Source organism: Pantherophis guttatus, chromosome 1, assembly GCF_059756535.1.
Source record: "Pantherophis guttatus breed Tessera chromosome 1, ASM5975653v1, whole genome shotgun sequence".
In the NCBI taxonomy this organism is placed as follows: domain Eukaryota; kingdom Metazoa; phylum Chordata; class Lepidosauria; order Squamata; family Colubridae; genus Pantherophis; species Pantherophis guttatus.
This window is the reverse complement of record NC_142063.1, coordinates 105,358,436-105,386,418: the sequence shown is the minus strand read 5'-3', so window position 1 is coordinate 105,386,418 and position 27,983 is coordinate 105,358,436. Positions and strand designations below refer to the sequence as shown.

The 27,983-nt window shown below is 39.7% G+C and overlaps 1 protein-coding gene across 5 annotated transcripts; it reads right to left on the bottom strand.

Moving 5' to 3' along the window:
- Positions 1-33: 33 nt before the first annotated feature.
- IFITM10 (interferon induced transmembrane protein 10) lies at positions 34-27,967 on the bottom strand. Of its 5 annotated transcripts, none has more exons than XM_087880248.1 (3): positions 27,628-27,967; positions 25,975-26,407; positions 34-1,086 (listed from the first exon to the last, which is right to left on the bottom strand). In XM_087880248.1, the coding sequence occupies exons 2-3, from the start codon at positions 26,185-26,187 to the stop codon at positions 937-939; spliced, it is 363 nt and encodes a 120-aa protein (XP_087736374.1). In that variant the 5' UTR covers positions 26,188-26,407; positions 27,628-27,967; the 3' UTR covers positions 34-936. The 5 variants fall into 5 exon arrangements, with proteins under 5 accessions (XP_087736374.1, XP_087736377.1, XP_087736384.1 ...); XM_087880251.1 differs by lacking the exon at positions 27,628-27,967 and adding an exon at positions 27,357-27,627; XM_087880258.1 differs by lacking the exon at positions 27,628-27,967 and adding an exon at positions 27,357-27,393 and having other exon boundaries at positions 25,975-26,382.
- Between the last annotated feature and the right edge of the window lie 16 nt (positions 27,968-27,983).

Here is a 27,983-nt window from a genome sequence, read left to right as displayed (position 1 = left end):
TTAGAGTGTAAAAGATGAGGCAGAAACATGAAATTCCTAGTAATTCATTATTTGATGGTTAGAGGCTTTTTTTTTTTCTTTATTGAAAGTTGGCAGCGATACAAGAACTATGTAAATTTTCAGGGTCTCCATGAGGTTCCAAAGAAAACTTTTTTTCCTTCTGTTATTTACTTTGGAAAACTCCAGAACTGATCAGGAGAAGTTGAGAATAAATTCTGAGGAATCCAAATTTCCTGATGGCTGTTCTTTTGCTTTTGTTCATTTGTTGGCAATCTATTTTGGGCTTCAGTCAAATGTAAAAACCAATAAAACATACATAGCAAAGGATGTGTGTTGGGGGATACAGAACAGGGAGGCAGTAGGCAAAGACAAAGCAGCAGTCTGGATGCAATGGATTAAGTTCCACAAAGTCATGCCTGTTCCTTAGCTCGTTCTGTCCTCTGCAATGGAATGGAAGTTGTATACAGACTTGGTTGTAGAGCCCAAAAATTCTTCTGGATTCCTCAACAGAATTATCCACCCCAAATTTTCAATTTCAATTTGTACTCAGCGTGGTTCTGTAACATTCACCTGAGGCTCTGATATTTTCTCTCTTGGACCAGGAAAAAAAAAACACCATTCCACCATCAAATCCTACTTCTTTTTCAAGAAAATAAATATTTTGTGTACAAAATGTAAAACTAAAAGTTTCTGCTAGTTACGTTTGCATTCCAGCCAGGCTGGGTGCAGACCGGGGGGGGGGGGGGTGAGGTGGGGGGGTGGAGAGGAGGCAGAGGGTGAGTATATGTTGAAGCTTGCAGCATACTTTTAGTATTGAGGACAGGGGGCATCTGCCATTAAGAGGGGGCTATTGTTGTTTGTGTCCCTTAGGTGAGAAACTCCATGGCAGCTACTTCTGGCACGGAGGACTTTGAGCAGCAATGGCTGAGCCATGTTCTAGTAGTCAGTGAGTGGGTATCGTAGGAAGATAAAGACAAGGATGATGCAAAAGGTGGCAAGTGCCGAGCTGGTAATGTTAAAAAGGCGGGCAGTCTTGGCATCTTCCACAGCACCATTCAAATCGTTGAGGAGTTTTTTATCTCGCACCTGGAAAGAACAAGAACAAAGAAACAAATTTGGGGACACAGGTTAAAAAAAAAAGGAAGCTAAGAAATAAGGATGAGTTTAAAACTCCAAAACAAGGCCAGTTGTCCAGGACCATTTCTATTTTTGCAATTTTAAGCAAAGTTCTGACTTGAACCTGGCGAACCGAAAGACCTTGAAATTTGCTGTTAGCGTCTCACGTTCAGCAATAATATTTCCTCTGGCTGGAAACCCTAGCTACTTCTTTCAGTTTCAAGCAGTGAGGGCAGGATTGCTGTATTTGTTTTCTGTAAAGGAAAATGTCCCTCTCAGTGAGAAGGTAGAAGGTGATGAATTGGGAACAGTGGGAGCAACGACAGAGGTGAATGGTACTAATTAAGCTTTGCTTAGAAGAAACAAACGGTAAGGGTACTACAATTCTCAGCAATCCAGGGGTTTCAAAATCTACTGTTTCGGATGTAGATCATGGGGTGAAAATGAGATGTGTGGGTGAATGTGCCAGTAAGACCTTGACATGGACTGAGGTGTCATGTGGGAGAAGAAACCCACTGTACACAGTGAAAAGATGTTTTATTTTCATGAGATCTGCACAGTGGTGAAATCCAATTTTTTTTACTACGGTTCTGTGGGCATGGCTTGGTGGGCATGGTATGGCTTGATGGGTGTGGCAGGGGAATACTGCAAAATCTCCATTCCCACCCCACTCCAGGGGAAGGGTATTGCAAAATCCCCATTCCCACCCCACTCTGGGCCAGCCAGAGGTGGTATTTGCTGGTTCTCTGAACTACTCAAAATTTCCGCTACCTGTTCTCCAGAACCTGTCATAACCTGCTGGATTTCACCCCTGGATCTGCCACTTCATGGTCTTGAAATGTCTCCTCTCAAACCTGAAATCTGCATATATTTGTGTGCGTGCATATTCTGTTCCTACTAGTTAGGCAACTGCAGTCCTTTTCAAAGAGAAGGTAAAACGTGTCATAAGTTTTCCTTGCAATAAGAAGCTATTGATGGGACTAACAGGCTATTTAAGAGAATTGAGCTAACAGGATCTTCTGCAGAATATCTACAGTTTAATAGGGATAGAGAAAGTTAGAATTGTTTCTTAGGATGGATTTATATATTATCCTGCATATCACAATTATGTTAAAGCAACATATTTTGGAGTGATTCTACTGAAATCTATACATACATACATACATACATACATACATACATGGCTTACAATGCGTTAAGCAATAGCCTTCATACTTTTGTATATTTATACAAAGTCAGCTTATTGCCCCCATAATCTGGGTTCTCATTTTACCTACCTTAGAAAGGATGGAAGGCTGAGTCAACCTTGAGCCTGGTGAGATTTGAACTTGCAGTAATTGCAGGCAGCAGATGTAAGTGGATATTAATTAGTCTGCTGAGCCACCAGAGCTCCTTATTTTAGAATAAGAGCTTGAAAATGAATAGAGTGAGACTCCAAAGTTGCATCATTGAGAATTGTTCCAGGTGCCCATACTCTATGGGCATGTGGATTTAAATTAAGGCGGGTGTGATTTCAAGTATGCCTAAGAATTCTGTGCATTATACAATTCTGCTATAGTGCTTGGTTGAAGTTTTCATCAGCTACAATCCACTTCATCAGCCATAAAAAGCATTTGTCATGATTGGCAGATATATATGTGTACAGGTGTAAGTAGGGAACAGTAATAAATGAGGTCAAGTGGCAATACAGTAGCAAAGGTACAGTTTGGGACAACACATTTAAATCAATGCAGAAGAAACATAGTGATCATTTATGACAGCAGGAATAAACCATTCTAGCTTTATTACATTAATCAAAATTTGTGATGGAGATTAAAGTAATTATTGTTGTACTTCATGGTCAGATTTATATAACCGGACCTTTTAAAAAAATATTTTAATTCAGTAGCGTCCTATTGGAATTTCAAGTAACTAGTGATTTGGAGACCAATTTTTGTCATAATGTCCTTGTTTATCTTGAATTTTCACAAGGTTCTATGGCTGCAATAAATTAATATGGTAATCTGATTTTTTTAAATTTATTTTTTTTGCTCAATGCGAATCCAATGAAGAACTAACCTGGCTCTTAGCATGACTGGCCAGTTGCCATAAATCAATTAACAGGGTCAAGAGGGAAAGTAGTATATTCTGGAAAGGCCAGAAAGAAGCTAATTGATCCCAAGGGTTCTCTCTTACTCCAAATACCCCAATGACCCTTGCCCCACAATATAAATGACTGAGCCATTCCCTTTCCTATTCAGTGGATGCAAAAATGCCAGCAGCGTATTGCTGGGAATGGCAGGGTTTGTGTTGCAACCATCATCCACGCCACACAATTTTAGACAATATAATTAGCTATCTGCTCCAGTCCATTAAAGATACAGTAATAGATTCCAGCTGCAAAAAAAAAAAGCAAAATGTTGCAGCAAAGTATATTACTCTATAGTGCCTGTCAGCAAATAAATAATCAATACAAAATGTGATCTGGGAAATTAGCTTCAGTGGAGAGTCAGCCTGAAGTTTGCAGCATAAAAGAGTGTTTGCACCTCCCTCACTTTGCTGAGGCAAAATCTCTGAGAGATGGCAATAGTATTTTATCTATTCCCAAAGAATGCAGAATGGAGGACATTAAAGCAAGTCCTGAAGAAAGCTCATCAATATTCATGTAATTGAAAATGGATAAGTTGCAGGGAGGCTCTCTGGATCTCCCTGAGAGGGTGATACATTCCTGAAGGTTGAATTAAATCATTTTGTCACTCTGTATCTTGAATCTGCTGCTCGATGATTATTTCTTTGGCTTTATCTAACTCTAACAATAACAAATATTCTGGAGAGGGACATATGATCGCAATTGATTCATAAGACTCCTCCACCCGTGTGACCTAAGATTGTCAGATATTAGAAAGGAAAGCAGTCTGGCTGGAGCCAGATGAATCTTTAGCAATGTTAATAAAACAGCTTCCCAGATTTTAGCTCTGATTCTAAACCATTTGACCTCTAATCTGAAGCCCATATTTAGAACACATTTAGGAGTCAAAAAGCAGGGTTTCTGATACTGTAACAGGGTTTTGGATGGAGGTCCAAAATTAGAATATAAGCCCAATTGCACTCTGTATAAGAATCTGTTATAAATAATTTAATGGGGGCTGTGATGAAGTACAAGCAATCCTCAATTTAGGACCATAATGAAGAGACATTGGTTGTGAATTTTGTCCCATTTTACGACTTTCTTGCCAAAGTTGTTGAGAATCACTGCAGTTGTTAAATTAGTAAATAGCAATAGCACTTAGACTTATATACTGCTTCACAGTACTTTACAGCCCTCTCTAAGCAGTTTTACAGAGTCAGCATATTGCCCTCAACAATCTGGGTCCTCAGTTTACCAACCTTGGAAGGATGGAAGGCTGAGTCAACCTGGAGCCAGTGAGAATCGAACTGCAGGCAATTAGCAGTCAGCAGAAGTAGCCTTCAATACTGCATTCTAATCACTGCACCACCACGGCTCAGTTAGTAAAATGGTTGTTAAGTGAATCTGGCTTCCCCATGGACTTTGCTTGTCAGAAGGCTGCAAAAATGACCCTGAGACACTGCAACTGTCATAAATATGAACCAGTTGCCAAGCGTCTGAATTTTTGCCGTTGTAACTTTGAACGGTCACTAAATGAACTGTTGTAAGTTGAGGACTACCTGTACCTTCTCTACGTATGATGAAATTTTGAAATGGCTGAAAGGCTCTTTTGGGCCACAGAGGAGGCATGATTGGCCTGGAAGCTTGGGAAACAAGATCTAAGCATTTAACTTGCTCCATAAGATGGTTATCTGTATGAATCTTAAAACTGGGGAAATCCATTTTATTTAGAACAAAATTGCCAACATCTGATGAAGTAAACTCTAGAATATGGGAAAATATGTCATAGTAACTTGGTTTAGTCTATAAAATGACTTGTACTTACTTCTTCTACCTTTATGCTATGTACATATTAACCTTCTACCATCACCTATTATTTCTAGCTAAAAGCAAATGCTTAGCACACAATGCTGAGAATGGAATTACTATTACTGCTATAGAATACTGTACTAAATAATTACTATTTCTGTGATCTGCGATTACTATCAATTACTATGATCTGCACGGGCAGATCAACTTTGATGATGTCCGGGTCAGTGGGCAGAGCCTCCCGCCGGTTTTACTACCGGTTCTTGCGAAGTGGTCCGAACCAGGGGCAACCCACCACTGCCTTTTGTACTATGGGGAAAACCCATCCAAAATGACTTAGATCTGTAGGTTAGATTGAGATGTTGAAAAAATACCCCAGAAAGAGGTATTGACAACTTATTCATTTTTGTGCCCCTCCCTGCAGGCCAAAAATGTCCAGGAATATTTCCCTTAAGTCACCAGGAATTTAGCTCAACTTTAAGAACATTCCATGAACTTCTTTTCAACAAAAACAAGAAGGTAGTTTCCTTTACCTTAGATTAGTGTGATACAATATGTAAAGCAGGCTGTTGTGTTAGCTTAACCATTTTTTATTGTAGTTAAAATCTTGCCTTTTTTTTTTTTTTAAATTTTATTTATATGCCGCCCTTCTCCGAAGACTCAGGGCGGCTTACAATGTGCTCAGCAATTAACATGTGCTCAGCCTTAACATTAATGTGTGAATTAAACCTGCTTATTGGCACGCTCAGCACAGCTGTAACTAAATACCAATAGAGAAGAGTATCCAATCTTTTTTGGCTAGTGGGCACATCTGGAAATTTGGGAGTACATTGTCAGTACTGTGGCTGCGGGGAGTGAGGGTGGGAGCTTGCCCATTCATGCTAGCTGGGCCATTCTCTCTCTCTCTCTCTCTCTCTCTCTCTCTCTCCCTCCCTCCCTCCCTCTCCCCTCTCCCTCCTTCCTTTCCTCCCTCTCTCTCTGGTCTGCAGAAACATTGGTGACCAGCAGGGCCGGATTTTCCTATAGGCTAACTAGGCTTCAGCCTAGGGCCTCAAGATCAAGAGGGGCCTACATTCAAATTGTTAGCAAAATTAAAATTACACTTTCAGTATAGGTGAAAGGGCCTCATAAGTGGAATAGCCTAGGGCCTCTTTTCATCTAAATCCGGCCCTGGTGACCAGGGTCATTGTTGGGGGATCCCAGAATTAGTACTGTAAACCATTACCTTAAAACATTCTTTCAGATTGAAACGTATATACTGAAAGATTATAGATAGTTGGATTTTATGGCTAGAGGCCTTTTGTTATGGACAAGGAACTGACTTTGATTGTTATTTTGCTTAGTGTCTTCCACTGGGTGAATAGCCCTTGCACTGAACAAGGCTAAACACAAGGTGTCAGTGGTGGAGCATGTATAGAAAACTCTTTGTTCTGTAATGCAGCAGAACTGCATAGATCAAATGATTATTTTTTATGAACTCCAAAAATAATTCCACAAATTCGTACACATTAGTTGTTTAACCTTATCACTGCATACACAAACATTTACCATTTAAGAACAGCCTCCAATATATTTTGTGAATTGGGAATTCTGATTCTCCTCTAAAGCTTTATTGTTATTTATCCCTGCTATCCAGGAAGGAAATTTTCCTAGAATTAAATTAGCATTTGACTTTCCTTGCTGGCAGCACCAACGTTAGAGGTTCTTCTTCCTGTAAGAGTTCATGTCAGCCCTTTGAGGTAGGCCAGATCAGGAAGACTAGACTACACAGGAAGGCTAGAAACAGAATCTGGCAATGCGGGACAAGAAGTAATGGATCATTAAAGAGAGATCCAGACTAGAACGAAGGAGAAATTTCCTGACAGTGAGAACAAAAAATAACCAATGGGATGACTTGCCTCCAGAAGTTGTGGGTGCTCCATCACTGGAGGTTTTCAAGAAGACAATGGACAACCATTTGTCTGGAACGGTACAAATAGTCTTCGAGTTACGAATGTAATGGAGCCTACCGATTACATTCGTAACTTGAGGATTCGTTGAAGTGAATCATATAAAATGAATGTGAAAACTCCCTCTTTTGCTCATGCATTCACTAATCAAATATGCAGGATGTTAAGTACACATAAGGTATCTCAGGGTGGGGAAGACAATTGGGGAGGGGGCTACTGATAGAACAGGACACCTGCTTAAAACCACCCAAGGCCTTCCCCCATCCCACTGGGATACCTCATGCTCCCCACAATTGCTCCCCCCCCACATCTTGTCATGCTGGGTCACTTACCTTACAAAGATCTAGCGAGCTGTCTCCTCTCCAGCCTGTCTGCCATGCAAATTCACAGCCCCCCAGAAGCTTCCAGACTCAGCGCACAAAACATTTGCACGCCAATGGGAGGCTTTGGGGCTGCCTCAAAGTGTCCTATCGCTTGCAAACTCTTAAGCAAGCCTTTGCGAAAACGTGCTGGCCCTTCCCGGGCTCCATTCTTGCTAGCAAAGGCTTTTTGCAAAGACAACCAGAGCCTGCAGATTTCAGCAAGGAAATGAAAAATGGAGGGAAGGCCTGAAGTACTGAAGTCTTCCTTCCATTCGCAAAGCCTTTTGCCACAGATCTCATCCAGCCTCAATTCGCCACAAACAGACACCTAAAGTAGTGCCAGATCACGCAAGATCAGTAGCATGAAATCTCACGCTACTAATCTTGCATAATCTTGTGGTACTTTACACCCCCGTTATCTGCGAATGCACCGAAGGCCTGAAGCAACGAAGCGGGCAAACCGCAGAGAGGAGACAGCTTGCTAGAGCTTCGCAAGGTAAGTGAGTCTCCACAAGCCCAGTGCCTGTGGAGACCTGGCCAGGGAGGAGGGAATAGGCAGGGTGAATGTTGCAGTGTCTCTGCGGTCGTTTGAACCAGTGAACGACTGCCGTGATGCTGCAACATTCGTAACCTCGGGACTGTTCATAAATACTCGGGGGAGTTATGTTGCAACTTCGAACAGTTGCTAAGTGAACTTTCGTAACTGAAGGATTACCTGTATAGGCAGGGGGGTTCGACTAGAAGACCTCTAAGATCCTTTCCAACTCTGTTTTTCTGTATCTGCATCTTCTCTTATACTCCTTCTTATATCCCAGTGAGGAACCTGGATCTCTTTTTCAGACAATCTCCTTTCTGTCTCCTTTCTGAATTTTTACTATTCACTTATAAGCTATTTCCATGGCACTTTTTATTCTGATTTTTTTTTTAAAAAAAAAGGTTAGTCTTATTTATTATATCCAAGCCTTCCCCTTCCCCTCCCCAGAGTCAAAATCATACTATTTTAAAATTGGCTATTTTAATTTTCGGGCTGTATCCGATTTCTATTAGAAGACATATGCGTTTTTTTGTGATTATTGTTATGGATTTATATTGGGAGCTGTCATGGCTTGGCTAGTTTTAGAGAAAGCAGGCTAGAAATCTGTTAAATAAATAAGAAAATAAATCACTGGTGAACTCAGTGCTGTTTGGCAAACATTCACCTCTAACTCTTGCTGCACGTCCAAGGATGCAGTTTGTGTTTTCAGCTCACCAATTTCTAAAGCCTGAAGTTTATTTCAGGCCATAGAGCAACATCCTGTGCATCCTAAATATGTGGGAATCTTCCACTTCGTTCTTCTGTAAGGATAGTGCTTACTATGAGCAAGCAGACTATATTAAAAATATAGTCTGCTTGCTCATAGAAGAAAAAAACAGCTCATGAATGTTTATACAAATGCAAACACAAAATTCTTAATAAAAAAAATTTCTTGCATGGGAAAAGCATATCTGAGGAGGGGTGATTTTTCTTGCAGAAAATAAAGCAAGTTGACTTTCGTTTTGCCTTATCCAATGTCCTTTTGCTGCATCTGGCTGCTCACAATCCAGGACTGTTACAGTAAATGGGAATCAAACTATCAAGGAGCATGGAATTGGAAAATACGTTGATGAAGGGGTTCAAGGCTCATTGGGGAGAGGAAGAGGGAGAGAGAGAGAGAGAATTAAGAGAAAGGCAGAGAAGGATACAAGCATCCTCGGTTTCCTTTCATAGGGAGAGCTGCTATTTTCTGATGAACTGGCTCCCTTAAAATTGGGGAAACAACAGATACGTCTAAGCCTTGGAAAACCAGCAATTCCCACTGAGCCGATTAGTTGACTTTGAAAATGTGGCTAATCTGCTTATTTCTCTTTGTAGATTAAAATATCATAACTGATGGTAAGAAAAAGCAAAACCTGAATTTGGAATACATTAATAACTGTAATTTGCAATGAGATTTTGAAAGAGGGATAATTAATAGGCAGTGACTCAGATTGTACAAGAAAATAATTTTAACGTGCTAGCAGACCTAATGTTAAAGCCAGAATCACCTATGCAAAAGATTAAAAAAGTAGTTCTTCTACATAATATACCAACCAAAACAAAACAAAGCAAAACAATGTATCCCACTTTTTCCATAAGAGAAAAAGACAGATCAAAGCAGGGAGAGAGAAAAAGTATAAAAAAGTGACTGGAAAGAAAGGAAAGATTTGGGATGGAATGGCTACTGGCTTCCAAATGGTGAGTGTGATTGTATGAGGAAACTCCATTCTTTTATAATGCATGCAATATACCCAATGCATCTTGATTAAGGATGGAGCTCCTGATGTCCAGTTATGAATGCCATTTTAAAACCAGTGACTGTCATTGTGGACATCCCTGATAATGACAAGAGGCACTTGACCCTTTCTCTATTAAAGTGCTGGATGCAGAATAATGTATTAATGTTATGGGAAGAGCAGTTTTGCTTGAATTTTTTTTAAGCTAGAAGAGTCCTTCAACAGAGAGTACTTTTTGGCTTGCCAGGTATTCAAGATCCTAGCTTCCACAGAATAGCATGAGGCTGCTTGGGATGAAACTGGACTTTGGTTGTGCTCCTTACATATTGTCAAAATGTGAAAAAACTGACAACGTTATCTTTAGATTTAGTGACGAATGCTGCGGTATGCATGGGTAAGAGATAGGTTGGTAATGTAATCTTAATTTTTCTGTACTACTAAAACTGAAAGGCTCAATTCACCAAGGGCTGTAGATGGTCTTCTCATTGAGAGATAATATCAGTATCTTCCTAAGAGGCATTTCTTCTTGCTCTTGGGAGCCATTGTGTGTATTCTCCTAATGAGTTCCTGGGCAATGGAGGTTGCTTCTTTGGAACTTGCAACTTTTTTTTTTTTAATTTGATTTATATGCCGCCCTTCTCCGGAGACTCAGGGCGGCTTACAATGTGCTCAGCAATAGCCTTCATCCTTTTGTATATTTATACAAAGTCAGCTTATTGCCTCCACAACTGGGTCCTCAATTTACCTACCTTAGAAAGGATGGAAGGCTGAGTCAACCTTGAGCCTTGGCGAGATTCGAACCTGCAGTAATTGCAGGCAGCTGGTCTTAATAACCAGCTGAATAACAGGGTGCCTTAGACCACTGTACTACCAAGGCTCTTTTCAGTTGCATTCAAGTTCCCAGATTCCCTTATCAGCAATTCCAGCTAATGATAACAGATTCTGGGAATTGTAGTTCAGTATCACCAAAAGACCTTTGATTTCCTACAGCTGGTTCCTTTTCTGCTGAGATTGCAGTGAGTTCTTCTATCCATCTTTGCAAATGAGTTTGTCATTTGATTTTTCCCCTTACATCAAAGGCAAGGCAAGCTTATGAACATAATGACACATTCAACAGAAGCTGCTTTGTGGAGTTGTTTTAAGTATTCTTACAGAAGGGTTTATTCTTCGGTCTGCCTATGTACACATGCATTGCAATCGTTACTGTCATTGCAAGAGCCTGTGTTCTGTAAATATCCGTTGGTTGGGCAATAGAAGGAGCAGAATTACAAATGTTTCCTCCAGCTTGGAATCAAGTTCTTTGAAGCTTCAAGCTTCTGCTGTGGTTGAATCTGTATAAACGTTCAGCATGTGGATGGACACTTCCAATATAGAAAAGAACTGCATTCTTGTAATCTTTTGGTTTGTCCTTTGCACTGAGATTACAGTAAGAAAGAAAGAAACAGATAGAAGATAGTTCCTTTTTTCTTCAATACTTTCCCCCAAATGAGGAAAGACTTGAAGGCTTGCACAAATCATCTTTCAGTAAGAAATTCCAAAGTTTGCAGGCTATTTTTAACATGACTTCTATGAGAACTCACAGGTGAAAATCTTAACTCAGTGGATAACTCAAATTGCCTATAGCAGGGGTGGGCAAATATGGCCCCTTTATGACCTGTGGACTTCAGCTCCCAGAATTCCTGAGCCAGCTTGGCTGTCTCAGCCAAGAATTCTCAGGAATTCTGGGAGTTGAAGTCCACAGGTTGTAAAAGGGCCACAGTTGCCCACCCCTGGCCTATAGGATAACCTTCCAGTTTGATGATCCTAAGTCCAAGAAGGAATAGGAGTCAATGCATCAATAACCCTTTTTATCCAGCAGCACCAACGCAATACTAATAGTTGCTACTGAACCCAAGTTATATCAGATTTTTAAAAGCATGGGACATACTTTTAGCTCTATCTATACTATCACTATGCTAGCTTTTGCTTTGATTTATTCCAATCAGATTTTTCTCACTAAATTGTTGTTTTAATTAATTCCTAACCACAACCTCATATTTTTAAAACACATAGAGATTAGAATAATGCAAGTCACAAGGTTGCACAATGGAAGTTCTGAATTGTATATTATACCAACCACCAAGGCATAAAACAATGTAATTTAAAAGCAGCACTTTTATGTCCACTGCCTCTATAAATTCAATATATTACCACATTCCCAAGAAGATAGATTAGATAGTGAATGTGAACTAAAATGGTATGAATGCTCACTGATTCAGGTTAACCTTCCCCAATATAAAACTTGTAGGAATTCCCATAATTCTTAGCCAGCACATTCAGGATCCCTGAGAATATTTGGACATGTAGCCCTAAGATATTTAGTAGGCCTCATCTTGGAGCAGGCCAGTCAAGTAAAACCAATTGATAGTTGCCAACGTTAGGATTCTACCCTAGCCCTTTGAATTCATGCTAAACTGTTGATGGATATCAGGCACCAAGGATTAGGACCATACATTGAATTGTAGCACTGAAGATTTATTCAAGCCTATACACAAGAATCTAATCAACTAATGGTCAGCACTAAATTGGCACTAGATAAGAGTTAACGGAATTCAAGGAGGGACTCCAAGCTTATGACATATTTAACTCCTCATTCAGCTCTGCCTGCTCTTATTCTACAGTGAGACTAAAAATGTCTATAGATTTTAATATAATTTTATGCTTCATACAATTTACCTGAAATAATTTCAAATTGTCTGATACTTACTGTATGTAGAACTACTACCAAACTTTAGAAGATCTCCACTATATTTATTCTTTTCATGGTTCAATAAGACAGATGAGGTGACATGCATAGCTGAAACACAGATTCTGTAGATCAGGGGCGTCAAACTTATGTCGGCAGCATCACGTGACATATCAGGACTTTTTCCCCCTTCACTAAACCAGGTGGGAGTGGGGCAAGCAGTGACACATCTGGCCCATGGGCTGCAAGTTTGACACCGCTGCTGCAGACCAAAAACATGTGTATACCAAAAGCTTCTCAACAGTTTTTAGAGGGGATTGCAAAGGCCCACAACAATCACTGGAAGACTCAGATTTCATGAAAATGTGTTATATATTATATAAATTAAAGAAAAATCTCTGTGGATCTAGTTTCCCTTCTGTAGCTTTTAGTGTCATTTAAAAGAAATCCGCATGCTGTATAAAGCTTGTCTTGTGTGAATTTATTTAAAACATAAAGGTCTTGCTCACTTCCAATTCAATGCTTTGATGCCAAATCAAAAGTTCCTATCTCCTGGGGGAAAAAAGAAACCAGTGGATAACCCACTCTAGGATTTTAAACATCCAATCAATTAGCTTCTCTTTAGAAATACATTGATTTGACTTCAATTAGGATTACCACCAGGTAAACAAGTAAGCAACAGAAGACACTAGAGGAACAATTTGGCCATGACAGTTGGAAGGGAAAGGAAAAGAAAATATTGGAATTGGGATATAGAATACTTTTTTTGTGAAAAGAGGAAAGTGAATATACGTGGACTTGTGGGGAAAAGGCATTTCTGCTCCGAAGCCATTTCAAATATGTATAAGTCTTTAGAAGAAGCAAAATCGTTTTTTGCTTTTCCTAGAGATTTAAAAATAAAAGCTACTGCAGCCATAGCAAAAAAGCATTGATTACTCAGAGCTATGAAAAAACTTAATTTTGGGATGGAAATTCAGGCAATTCTGAAAAGCTTGCAAGCCTTTCATTAGAAAAAATCAGGTGGATTAATATAAATGTACATGAGTTTAACCATTTTAAAAAAAATTGAAGCAGCGGGGCTTATCTTACAATTATCTCTGAAATTACTATACAGCAGCATGCTAGAAAAATTACATTGTATAAAGTGATAACATTCCACTTATTCTTCCTGAAAATGTCATGATTTCTCTCACAGTTGTAGCACTGTATGTTGATGTATAACATAGAAATACATTTTCAAATCCATGGATTCACTGAAATGCACCCAGAAAAAACATTTACATCAGCATAGCAGTGTTTAATGTAGTAGGTAACTACATTAAAAATCCCTCCCTCCCATTGTCTCAATGAAGAGTCATGGGAGGTTACAAGAGTCAGCAAGAAACATCTATCTGCAGACAAAAATATTTATCTATGATAAATATACAAAAATTAAAATTACTAATTAAAAATTACAAAATACAAAGGTAATAGTAATAGTAAAGTAAGTAAAAGCATAATAAAACCAAGAATTAAGATAACATAAGCAAATTAATTTAAAATAAATTCAAGATCAAGTAAAGTAATAATAAACTAGTCAACAAAATGCTCTTCCATCTTCAGAAGCTTCCAGAACATCAGAAGGCGTTGAACATGCCTGAATTCTAAGGGGATGCTAATCCATAAAACCAGAGCAGAAACAACATTTCCTGACTTTCTTTTCTTTTCTTTGTTGAGGACATCATCTTATAGTACTAAAGAGTCCCCCACCTTGAAGGCAGCCTACTGCTATGAAGATTGAGACCACCAAGCTGTTCCAATAAGAACATAGTGTTTTCTTTGGGAAAACAGAAGAGGACCTTCCAAGAGGATCATGAATTGGCTTGAGTGATACAGTTGGGGTACTTGGTCTGCTGAACTACAACTGCCCCTTTCATTTTACCCCTGGGTTGGCACTTGCTCAGCATTACTATTTTGGCTATGAGGTAGACTGGAATCCTGCTTCTCTAGCCACTTTTTTCTTTTTTTTAAATGATCTCTGACCCGGACTGACACCATCCGGGTAGATACTTAAAAGGTATCTAAGAAACCAATGCCACGTAGATCAGGATGACTTTTATTGTAGCAGCTATAGATGCATCTCTTTGGTGTCACCTGATGGTTGATGGATTAATCATGTACCTACTATGAGCATCCTTCAAGTCCAACACTTCTTTCTCACATACTAAAGACCCTTTCTTAAATTCTGGCTCCAAGAACACTTATGCACCAGGTATATGTTGGCTGCACAAATCCAGGTTCCTGCTGCCTTTCAGTTAAGGGAGACAAGCTCTTGCCTGCTATGAAGTGGTCAATAGATTGACAGCCTTTTGATTAAAAAAATGATTATAAAAGAATAGATTGGCTTAAACCTTACAATAACCATCTGACATGCAGAAGGCATGGTAACTGATGTTTTCCATGGCTTGGAATGGTCAAGTGTTAGCCAGGGGAATATGCCAATCATTGCCCTAACAATGTTGCATGGAAGAACTATATGGACATCAGCACAGCATGTTAAAGGTGTAAGCATGATTCATGCTAACATGACTTCTTCCCACCTCTTAGATGGGAGAAAAGCAGTCCAGAAATGAGTGTGGATGAGTCCACAGATCTGCTGTTCACAGATCTGAAGATCTCTTTCAATGCTCTCATCTCAGGATTTTGGTTGGAAGCCAGAGGCACTATGTGCTCTTTTTAATCTCTCTGATCGGTCTGACTGGTGTGAATGGTTCCTTCTCCCTGTCTCTAACGATGGCATTATTAGACAGGCTCTTTATCAGTTTCTCTTCTTAACTCCAGATCTCAGGAGCTTACTGAAATTATACTACTTTGCAATTATGAACACTATCCCTGCCCCACCTGTCTATATTTACTTTGCTAGCTGCAGGGCAAGCTTGAAGTTTCTTAATTTCTATAAATCTTTGTTCTTCAAAGAAATATGATAAAATTATGAGAATTTGCTGACTGGGTTTCTTCATTAAGAACTTGCTGCCAGCTGGCCAACTCAAGAGCTGCAAACTCTTTTATTTCTCAGAGTGAAAACTGGAAAGTCAACATTCACTAAAACTGTAATTAAAAGTACCCACTCATTAAAGAAATAATCTCATTGGACTAAGTAAGCAGCTGGCTTGGCTTACCCTGCATGTTCCTGTTTGCACTGGGTGTCCTAAGCTATAATTCCAAGAAATCTAAAAATCTAGGTTTATATGTCTTGGTTCCTACCTGTAAAATAATGTAATAGCTGGTTCATATATGCATATTTATTACTAAAGGACTGCATGATGAAATAACATATGACCAAAAAAAAAAAAAAAACTTCAAAAGAAAAAAAGAGAAAATTGTCTCTTAGACATATTGCCTTTAAATGGAGACAGTTCACACATTCAGATGTAAATAATTCATATGATGAAGCTTGAATTCATCTTTATGTTTAATACAAAACACAAACACAATTACAGGAGTCAGTAAGAATCAGCAGGGAAGATGAATTTTTAAGATATAATCCTGAAGAAAATTATTCTTTGAAGCTGCTAGCTGCCCTGAAAAGGAATCCTTCATTGGCATAATTTGGAAATGGAATCTTATATACAAACATTTCCTATGACTGTAGGAATGGGTTCTTCAATAGGGGCTGGATATCAGGAATTTGCAGCATGGAATTCTAGAAGTTGGAGTCCAGCATGTTCAAAATGTATACTGTTAAAGAGGGTGGCTATATACACTTAGTTGGTGTGCAATTATAATAATGTCAGCTTTGGTATGGTTTTAAATTTGATAAAATGACCAAATGGTCATTTGGCCTGACCTTTTGCTCAAAGGTAAGAACCGATTCTCTAAGTATTGAACTATACAATCTAAACATATATACAACTGATTTCTTCCTTTTTCAGGCACTGGAAGAAAAATTATCTTTAAGGTAGCCATGAACAGATTCTAAACGCACATACTGTACATCCTTAGATTTGAAATATAGGATTAGCAGCAATCCCAGAGTGAAGAATGGTACCACTTCGAGCACAGTACAAGACCGGATCCACAGAGCATACAGAGGTTACTTATTTTTATACTAGGATTCTGTGTCAGTCTGAAAGCAGCCCCCACAACCTCAAGTTTCAGTTGACAGCAGCACTAGTGGACAATTGAGCTAATTTATCTCAGGCTCGATTGCAGCACAGCTGAAGTTGCTGACGTGCTGCAATTCCTTTTCATTTTAGGAGATAAACTTTAACTTACTCTTCCTTTTGGCTACCGTGAATGACTTGGTCTCTTATTGGTTGGATTCACTCTTAATGTTTAGTGAATACAAGTAAAAATATGGCCATTGAAATGTCATGGTCCAAACTAAAATCAGCGAAATGAACAACGTATCTATAATTGTCAAACTATAACTACTTGGTTAACAAATCATTCAGTTACTACCTGACACTCTAACTAGATAACTGCTACTGATATCTAAATTAGACTTAAGATAATAATTAAAATAATATTTTAAAAATTGGTTTATTTTATTTATTTATTAGATTTATTTATTACCTATCCAGCCTTGCAGAGACTGGACAGCTTACAACATTTCATTGTTGGTATTTGCTAAAAAAAAAAAAGCAGCACATACTTTTAAGTCAATTTCTTACTGTCTAAATTGACATTTGCTACGTTTTGAAGGGCATGACAAAAATGTCATCCTGTTAATCAATCAAGATATCCCTGGACCCATAGTTGCATTTACAGAATGTACAAACATTGCTTTAGCCATGCCAATTCCAGCTGCTGAGAAAACTGAAACTTTATTAGGAAGAAATAAATATGTTATAAACAATCTATCCTTTCTCTCTCTCAATAGGTATTATGGGCAACTTTAGTATGCTTACTGTGGAGTTGTCCTGGATGATTACCTTTGAAGCATCAACTGTCAGGGTTCCAAGTAACACCCCCAATGAAAGAAAACTCCGAGGCTTGAGTTTCCTCAAAGTTACATTTTATTAGAGATGTCATATTGGCACATCTGGGAAACCCCAAATCTGAAAGTTTCCAGGTTTTCCCCACCCAAAGGAAAGTTCAAGTCCCTGCCCCAGCACCCACATGTCCATCACATGATCCAATCAAAGCACCATCCTAACTGGAGAGGCCTCCCAGTTCCGCCTTCCAGGTGCAGGGTGAGATGTCCTTGACTCTCTGAGAAAGGAATGTTATTATGACTATATATCACCTATGCTCCAGGCCTGCCACCTTTAAGTAGTATAAATGTGGCAAGCCTGAAGGCCCAATGCAAAAAATGGCTTCCAGGTCTGACATCAACTAGAAAACAACATACAGGAGAGGATACAAAAGGAACATGTTCCATTTCTCCTTAGCTTTCTTTATTGTTTTCCTGTTGAATCTACCACACAATTCAAAATATAGCTTTTGATTGATACAATTATTCCATATCTTCCAAGGAACTTAAATGAAAGTACACCACTGGCCTCTGCCCTGCAATCAGGATGCACTGCCTAAATTATTTCTCTATACCGGGGTCTCCAACCTTGGCCACTTTAAGCCTGGCAGACTTCAACTCCCAGAATTCCCCAGCCAGTTTTGCTGGCTCAGGAATTCTGGGAGTTGAAGTCCGCCAGGCTTAAAGTGGCCAAGTTTGGAGACCCCTGCTCTATACCATTTAATCAATATATTTAAATGAAGGTGATGCTGAGACATAATACCATTTTTTGCAATTTTGTCTGTATAACCTTAAGTATTTTGGAATAAAAAGGTTTCCCCCCCCCCAAAAAAACTGATACAATGCCTCCTATAGGATACTTGTCATGTCATTCTATTTCCTATGCTCCTTTCTCTATCTTGAAGATTTTTATGCCTTCAACCTTTGTCACACAGTTTCTTTCTGTATTTTTGAAGATATGTTTGCATTTTTCCCTTTCTCCCCAGTTTTTCCTCTCCTATAAAATCAGAGCCTAAAGATAGAAGAGCCTTAAAGGCTTTCTGCAGAAATTACTGATAAAAAAAATCTTCCAATTTTATGCCATGTAGAATGTCGTAATAATGGATCTTAACAATCCATCACAGTGACAGCTATAAAGATGCAAAAGTTGTCTAGTCTAGCACATGTCCTTGCTAACATTTCTTATATTGTGTTTAAATGCAAATAGCTATATTTTTCTGGTTTGGTGGACCTGACTTAATGACCCATTTATCTTTGACAACTTTGAAAACTTGAAATGTTTTTCAGAGCTGTTATGATGGCAAAAGTTTTGGTCACTATTTTTCTCAGGAGGATTCCTAACATTATTTTCCCAATTGGTTTTACAACTGAATTATATTTAACTTTGGGACACAGTGGTTCAGTGGCTAAGACGCTGAGCTTGTCGATTGAAAGTTCAGCAGTTCAGTGGTTCGAATCCCTAGTGGTGCATAATGGGGTGAGCTCCCATTACTTGTCCCAGCTTCTGCCAATCTAGCAGTTCGAAAGCACGTAAAAAATGCAAGTAGAAAAATAGGGACCACCTTTGGTGGGAAGGTAACAGCGTTCCGTGTGCTTTTGGCATTTAGTTATACTGGCCATATGACCATGGAGACATCTTTGGACAGCACTGGCTCTTTGGCTTTGAAACAGAGATGAGCACCGCCCCCTAGAGTCGGGAATGACTAGCACATATGTGCGAGGGGAACCTTTACCTTTACCTTTAAACCAAAATGGCAAGGTATTCAATCTTTCTAACTTTATGAAAATTGGAGTCAAAAACTACTTCATTCCTCTGCCTCAAAATGTAATGGACCTTTGATATTTTCTTAAAAATAAGTTTTTCTTCTAAATTTTCTTTATGTTCATAATGGTTTTCGTTAGGATGAAAAAAATTATCACTGCATTTTTTTTCTTTTCTTTTTCAAAGTTCCATTTGAAAGTTTGCATCCCTTCTTGAGTTTTGGATAACGTCTTTGTAAATTTGTAAAAGAAGAAGCTTTGGGGCTTCTTCTACATATATCCAAATTTGCCTTCTATAGTCACTCCATTTTCAATTCCTTTCTGATTATGCACGTGTAAAGTTTTCTTTCGGCTTCACTTTTAAATTGTTTAAGCAGTGTTAATGCCATGCTTTCATGGCATTAACTTCCCAAGTTCCCCAAGCCTCCTGCTTTCAAAAATTATTTATGTCCAGACTTGGTACTAGGATTAGACATTCAGGCCATCCATCAAATTTTAGGGGATGTCAAAATTGAAAAGACTTCCCAAATACACAATATGAGTATAAAATCGTATAATCTTTCCTCATTCCTTTAGGACTTTTTCTTTCTATGGTTTTCAAACACGTCCACCCATTAAGTTGGATGTGACGTATGGCAACATTTGGGCACTGATTTCAAACCCCTTCCCCCGTAAAGTTGGATATGACATATGACAACATTTGGGCACTGGTGTAATTAAAATTATTTACTGTGATTCATATTATAAAAGTTGAAAATTTTTGAGAAAGATAAAAATTTGTCCAGGGCTGAAAATTATAAGTATAATTATAAGCTCAAACACTCAATGAAAAAAATAGAAGATACTCTTTGAAATTCCTTACAAAAAAAGGGGGGGAAGATAAACCAAACCATGTGCTAAAATATGACTTTGGCTATTGTGTCAAAATGTCATGGCTGCCCCTGTTTGTGCATGTTTTGAGCACAAGAAGATGTGTCCCAAAACAGATGAGAAATGGTAGTGTTCAAACCAGGATTTAATTTGTAGCAGAATTCTTCAGCCCTAGAACTTCATTGCTATTCCTGAGGCGTTTCAGAATACCTCAGTTTCTACAAAATCCCTTTTCTCTACTATAAAAGAACTAGACTTTATTAAGAGCCATCTAGAGGCTTAGGGGAAAAAAGCTTGCAGAACATATAGGATGACTATCAGATACTTCCTCCCCTCCATCATAGCACATTAACATTCAGTCTCCTCAAACATAAACATTTGTTTTTCTATTTGCTACATGTTTGGCAAACTCCTCCTCACAACGGGATTTATTTATTTAAAAAACTCTGATTTTCCATTTTGACACTGTCAAATATTCCATGTCTCCCAATTGTTACATTTCTGGTAGAACACCATTCATGGCAGAATCAATTCCAGTTTGATGAGATCCTCAATTAAGGATTCTCTGATGGGTCTTGGTAGAACCTGTAATGGTAGATATGTAACTGGCAACAGTGTTCTCTGACGAACAGCACCAGTACATTCTGACTGGCAACATTAACTTCTACTTGCTTGTGCTCTACCTTGTAGGAAATCAACAGTGCCAACTCAGAGCCACACAGTATTGATCAAGATGCTGCAATTTTTTTTAAAGCAACTGAGGGCAGGGTACAGCATCTTCTACTCTTCTTACAAAAAAAAAAATAAATCCACCTGAAATCCCATTTTTCCATCCTTCTTTTCAATGAGGGGCAGGATTCCCTCCCTCCTCGAAATAACAACTTCTGGGTGAAAATAAGTGGCAGCATTTTTATCTATAAATTGGAAAGGGATTAGGGAAACGGCAAGAATTAATCTCACCTTCGCCACATCATTTCACCTTTCTTCATGCAGCAGATGCCGCACTTGAGAAAACTTAACCAAATATAAAAGGGATATTGGTCCTGTTTTCAGTAGGTCATGCTGGTACTAAATTGTTAGTATTCATTTGCTTATCCATTGAAAAATAATGGAAGAATTAAAGAGATACTGTGAAGGACAGGATTATAGGACATATACTCTATGCCTTGGGAAAAAAATGACACTGAATACAAAAAAAAAGAGGATCAAATTCTAGAATATTTCAATCATATTTTGAAACATGGATGAACACACTTAAGTCTTATGGAATCTATTTTGCCATTTCCCAGAAGTTTATCATTGAAAGCCTGATGTAATAGTAATATAATCAGAACTCAGGCATTCAGCATCTGCAAATTTGTTTTGATGTAATTGAATGGAACTCAAAAGCCTGCACACCAAATATATTTCTTGTTGCCCTTCTCTTTGGCTTCTTATATTCATCGTATATTTTGTCGTATATTTTGGGACAAGAGAGATTATTATCGTTGTTAAATAACAGGAAGCCAAACAGTATTGAATGACTGCAAATCCCTAGAAATCTGCCAATAAGTATTAAATTATCTTCTACTGCTTAGATTGTTTTTTTTTAATCTAACCTTTCTTTTGGGGTACAATTGTTCAGGTGTCTTTGCTGATAAGCTTTAGATTATAGCAAAATGCTTTTCCACCATTCTACGTGATTCAAAAATTCTGTAACTGAATAACCTAGCCAACTCAACATAAAGTCAACTTTTATAAAGACACTGAACACAAATGCAATAGCTCTTCCTAGTCTCACAGTCCCTTTGCTAACAGTATTGTAATGTGAATGAAACTATTTTCACTCAATGTTTTTACAAGCCCTTTGGGCAGAGACATTTCTCAGACTTTTACCAATCAGATTTTTTACCCTGGCAAAGATATTAGAAACAGCTACCAGTACAGTATGTTGCATAGCCTTAGCAAAGGTCACACAGACGAACTATCAATTAGCTTCCCTCCTGCCTACCGCAATGTCCTGGGGATGAGCTGTTGATCACATCAATATATCCATATTGTTTTCCTAATAACAGTATAGAAGTTGTTTAATTTCTTTTGCAACTTTCCAATCTGATCTATACTTTTCAGGGTGTTTCTAATAGTCACCCATCCATCTACAAACCAGATCCATGCCTATTTAAATTTTCAAGCTCAGTCAGGGCTACCCAGATTCTTGGTATAACTTGGGATGGTACTTGAAAAAAAGAAATAAACCTGATGTGGTTGGAGAAAGAGAAATTTATCCAATACCCTTAACACAGTTCCCTGTTGTGATGTACTCTTATATACTCAATAAAGATTCTGCTCCCATCCTTTGTTTTAAAATTTTAAGTTTTGCATAGAAAGTATTATAAATGCAGAGTATTTTACATCTGAATTTGCTTCAAAGGTTGTACAGTCCCTTATTGCCCCCATTTCTCCTTCAACCAATAAGTTGGCTTAGAACCAGGAGAATAAAAAATAATTTATTAAGAGCAAAGACATGACAGATGTAGAACGTTTACTACCTGTCAGGCAAGAACTATAGGGCCTAAACCTCAGGTGCAAACTCTGCCTGTGTTAGGTGCCTAGGACTGTGCGTGTCCACGGCTTTAGAAGGAAGTAAACATGAATAATATACAGGCAGCCCTAGGTTAAGAACATTTGACTTAAGCACAACCCCTAGATATGATAGGCTGCCTATTACAAAAAATGGTGGATAGCATTCTCCTTCCTCAAGCTGATGAAGCACTGAAGCCGTGAAATGCTTGTAGGAACCGCTGAAAACAGGCCGTATATTAAAAACATGCAGCTTCAGCACTTTGTCAGCTCAAGGAAGGAGAATGCCATCTGCCATTTTTATTAATAGACAACCCGTTTATAAGTGAGTTCTGATTTAAATACAAATTTGAGTTTTAAGGTTAGATTTAGGGAAGAGAACTCATTCTTAACCCATGGATAGCCTGCATGAACTTGTAATTGACCCAGGATAATTATTGCATGCCCTTAGATAATACAACAGTACTTTGTTTGCTGCATTTCAGTTTCAAATGCAGCCATTATAAACTGAGATCTCTATGCTCCGAGACTGAACTTGGTTCAGTTGAGACCCTAATATGTTCTCCAAAACATTAAAACCAAGGCATGTGCACAGGCATAAAACTAGTGAGGACTGAAAAAATGTCCAGCATGAAACACAAGAATGTAACCTGAAATAGTTTGATAAGAAAACATGACCTGGAACCATGGTGGGTAATGGGCCCAAGAGCGACAACTTAATAGCCAACACCCTGCACGGCCCAGAAGATGGATTTGCATGGAAATTCAACTCTGTCCTCAATGCTCACAGATGTAAATTCAATACAACATACTATTTGCAACTGTTCTCTATTGCATTGATCCATTTATCCACAGAGGACTGCCAGTCACACAAGGAACATGAGTTAGGGCATGTAATAATACAAAAACAGGAGCTGCAATATTACACTGGGAGCAAGGGACCTTATGATCAAAATGATTTTTTCAAAGGCCATACAAGTCTTAAACTGAATGCAAAACCAGTTTTCAAAGGATGCCAGTTGTAATCCATGTATCTTGGGGTTACCTGCAAAAGAATGCTAAGCCTGAACACTACAGCTGTTGGTTCAGCACATTAAACACACTCAACCTCCTGAAATCTCTTTTTCAAGAGACTACAGTAAAGCAGACTAATCGTACATAATGCAACTAAGGAATGTAGGCCAATCATTGAGCTTCCCTCTCTCCACCCCACCCCACCCCACAGCAAAAAAATTGAGGCGCATAGGAACCCATTAGTCTAAGTCAAGTTTGGGGTAACTAGCTTGTACTGCTAAAGAGAGAGTGCTAACTTGGAAATGATCCCACTGCCCTCTTGCACAATTTACAGTTGCTGGACACAGGCAATTAATTGATCCGTTTCTGGGATGAAATAAATTAATCCTGGGTTACACCAAAATAGTATACATGTGGCCTGTGAAACATATTATATATTCCTCTCTAAGGCCATTGTCAACTCCTCATTCCAGTTTATTAAAAAGGAGCAAAAAAGCGGGGGGAAGTATGTGGAGGGGAGAGAGCTACCATTCTGTGATCACTGACAGATGATAACAATTTGCTTTTTGGCTGCACTCAGCAGTGAAATTCCTGGAGTCCAGCTGTCTCATATTCCCCCTGCAGTTATGAGAAATAATTACAGCAGGTTTGCTGTGTTTAGAGGGTTATATTACATTAAAAAATATTATACAAGATGCCAGATCAGCCCCTTTTAATGAAACCATCTTTAATTTTGTAATGGCCAAATAACCCAGAGTTTTCATAACTATGTAGTAGTCTGCAGGTTCTCTTTAAATGAACTCTTTAAATGAGCGCATGCTGTTGATTTCCCATTTTTAAACAAAACTGTTCCAGATCTACTTTTCTGATCCATAATACATGTCACATCCATGCCTCTTCCCTTTTCCATTATAGCTTCCATTATTCTAGGTAGGAGTTCCGCTAGAAGGTCTCTGCTTCTGACCTTGTCGTTTATGAGTCCCAGGGGAATATTGCCTGCTTCTTCTTTGCCTGGGTAATATGAGTAGCAGCTGTGTCTTTTGTCCCTTCCTATTCTTATTTTCCCAGGGAAGAAGTATATGGAGGGAAGTATATGGAGGGAACAGCATGGTCTTGTAAGAGGTTTAGAGATCCTCCAAAAAGCAGGCTTAGAAGCTGACAAATACAAATTTTTGCTCATGATTTGCAGCTGCTCGTTCTCCTCAAAGGACCCTTTCCATCCGTAGCCACTCAAATTCTAGAAACAAAAAGGTTTCTTCCTAAAGATTAGGATCCAATGATTGATTCTATAGGACTATCAGATCTGTACTGCAGAACTCTGGATGACCACTAGACAATAGCAATGGGCTGGCGTTTTCTGGATTTGTCTGCTGCCATCTAATAGTCTTCCAGGTGTTTTTAAACACAAGGTGGCAACCTTAATCTTAAACTCCTTTTCCCATTAGAACATTAAATACAAACCATTTTATTGGATTACCAAAATCAATATGATAGATTTGATGACCAGCAAAAATGTATAGAACCTGCAATATTCTTGCCTTTTAAGATGAGAATTATTTTGTCTACATATGCAGTGAAAATTTAGAAGTACTGAAGAGGAATTGTGGCAGAGCATGAAATATTTTACAAGCAGAAGATCTATGTTTGGTTCCTGAATTCTTGAGAGATGTCCCAGGCAGTTGCTACCAATTAAGATGGATCAATTGCTAGATGGGGCATTGTCTAATTATATGAAGCAACTTCTCCAATGCTTCATAAACAAAGACAGTTAATGAGAATCCCTAGCCCTAAAACAAAATCTCTCTACTAATGTGGATTCTCTTGAAAGCTATAGTTTTGTTATGGAAATATTGATCTACTCTATGTGTTTAGTATAAAGATAAATAAAGAATGCAAACTGATGAAAGGATTGCTGTTAGAAAATATGCAAAGGCTTCTGATGGTGGTAGCATGATGACAATGGCATGAAGAAACTGTACCCCACTAGGTAGGAGATATATTCTTAAATCCCACCCACCAAATTTGTTCTTATCATTACAACCCATTATAAAATTAATTCATCTTCCAGGTTTGTCATGAAACTGAAATAAGTAATTAAATTGCAATGAGTGATTTAATTTCTTATTGTCGCTATCTAGATGGTATATTATTTCATTTATAAGGATGCTTCCAGGTTATCTCCTGCCCCCCTCTCCCCCCCAAAAATCAACAGCACTCCTTTTCATAGTATTTTTGTATCACAGACCTGAATTCACAAATAAAATTTTCCTATTAGAGAATGTGCATCTTAAGATATTATATACTTCCTCCTCCTTGGAACAAGGATCAGTTCTAATTTCCAAACTGGAGCAAATTAGCAACAATTAGTTGGGTCTTGTTAAATGAACTAGACTTGACTCCAACTACGGGCCTGAACCCAACAAGTTTAATCATGCAGGACTGAGATTCATACTTACTTTCAGAGAATATGCCAAGGCAATGAAGCCCAAACAGCAGAAATTGAGGTATACAAAGTTGAAGATGGACCAGAGATAATAATCATTCACTTCAGTGGTGTCTGGGTAGATTTCAATTACAGCAGTGGGATTAGTCATCGTTTTCTTCTCTACGGAGTGTTTGCATTGCACCGGTGGTCTCAGGCTGTCCCCTTTGCAGGTCTTGTTCTCCATCAGGCACACAGCAGAAGAAGGAGTCAGCACAGGGGACCCTTGCTGTATGGGGGGCGTCTTGGAGATGCAGGCGAAGCACCCCTGCTGGGGTACATGAGGGGGTCTTCGAGTCCAGAAAGCCCCATCAAGGGGACATGGAGGGCCCAAGGGGGGTTCCTGTGGCCTCTCCGTGATGGCAACCCCCAGTTTACACAACTATATCCAAGGAAAGTATGTTCCCCTGAGAAAAATAGGGATGGAGAAAGTGGGGAGGGTCAGGAAGGGAAAAGATGTGAAAAACAAAATAGCGGGATGCAGGAAATCAGAAATAGAAAAGAGGTAGTGGAAAAGGCAAGAGGAAGAAGGAAGAAAAAGAGGGATTTCCAGGCAAGGAGAAAAGAGAAAAGAGAGGAGCCTGTTTTAAACACATGTACCACAAAGGGAGTATTCTCTAGCAGACAGAGCAGTCATTAATGTATGCAGCAGTGTAACAGTTCCTGGATTCCCTGCAGCTGGGTGTCCCAGCTCCGCAGTAGGCTTGGCTTGCCCTCCCCTGCTTCCCACACAAAACAGCCTCGGAGTTCATTAATTCCCTGGGAAAGGCGAGGAGCTTGACACATCGTCACATGCCTTCTCTTTCTCTCCCCCCTCTGCTTGCTTGCTTTGGTTTCCCGTTCCATTCCCCCCCTGCTAAAGTCCTTTGCAGTCGGATCGGACAAAAACAACAGTAATTCTCACCTCGGTCACTCGTGTAAACATAACCCGAGGGTTTTGATTCATCCTCCTCCCCATCTAGAAACCGGACAAGGGAAGACTTCCAAAGAGGAGAGAGAGAGCGTGGACTCCGGGTGAAAAGGACTCTCTCCCGGCCACGAGACTCTGGTCCTCCTCCCCCTCCTCCCCCTCCCACGCCCCGCATCTCTCCCTCCAACCCTTCTCATTCCACTCTTCGCCCATCTCTTCCGCGGGGCTCTCCTGTCCCGCGTCGGCATCAGGATCGAAGCAGCCCCCGCGGCCGGATGGGGCGATGAAAAAGCCCAGGCTGTTCCTGGAACCGACTGCACAAGCTGCGACAGAAAAGCCCGGCCTCCAAGGCTTTCCACCGCTCGGTCTCTGCCCATTTTGCTGAGCGTTTCATCTCGGGCTACATTTCTGCTTGACTTTTCCCTTCCTCCCCCTTCCTTCTTCACCTGTCAGCAGTTTTCCCTTTTGGACGGCGTCGGCGCGCGGTCGGGGGTGGCGAGGAAGAAAAAAGAGGAAGAGGAGGAGGAGGAGGAGAGAGAGAGAAAAAAAGCCCGGGGAAAGGGGGGGGGATGTGTGTAAGAGCGAAAGAAGCGCGCCTTCTCTCGCCGGCTCCTCTCCCCTATCCCATCGGCTTTGCAATTACGAAACGGAGCCTGCCCGTAGATCCACCGGCACCGGAGCCCGTCCCTCCGTAGAGCAGGGCGAGAGGATACTTACGGGGAGGGAGGGAGGCGGGCAGTTGTGCTGCATCTCCAGCTCAACACTGCCGCGGTCTCTTCTTTAGCAACTGGAGTTCGCGGAGGCGCTGAGGGAGGGAAAGGAGGAGGAGGGGGCGGGCGGGCGGGGAAAGAGGTCAAACGATCCCGCTCGGCCTCCAGCCCAAGCTGGGCAAGGCGTGCGCGCACCTGTTCCCAAAGACCCCGCGGGCACTCAATTTTGCGTCTCGCCAAGCCCGCTATTTCCACGAGTGCGCGGGGTTGTTGTTTTTTTTCCCCCTTCCCGCTGCTCTCGGCTCCAAGCGCGCAATACGCGCGTGCTCTCTCTCTCTCACACACACGGTTTTTTTTTTTTTT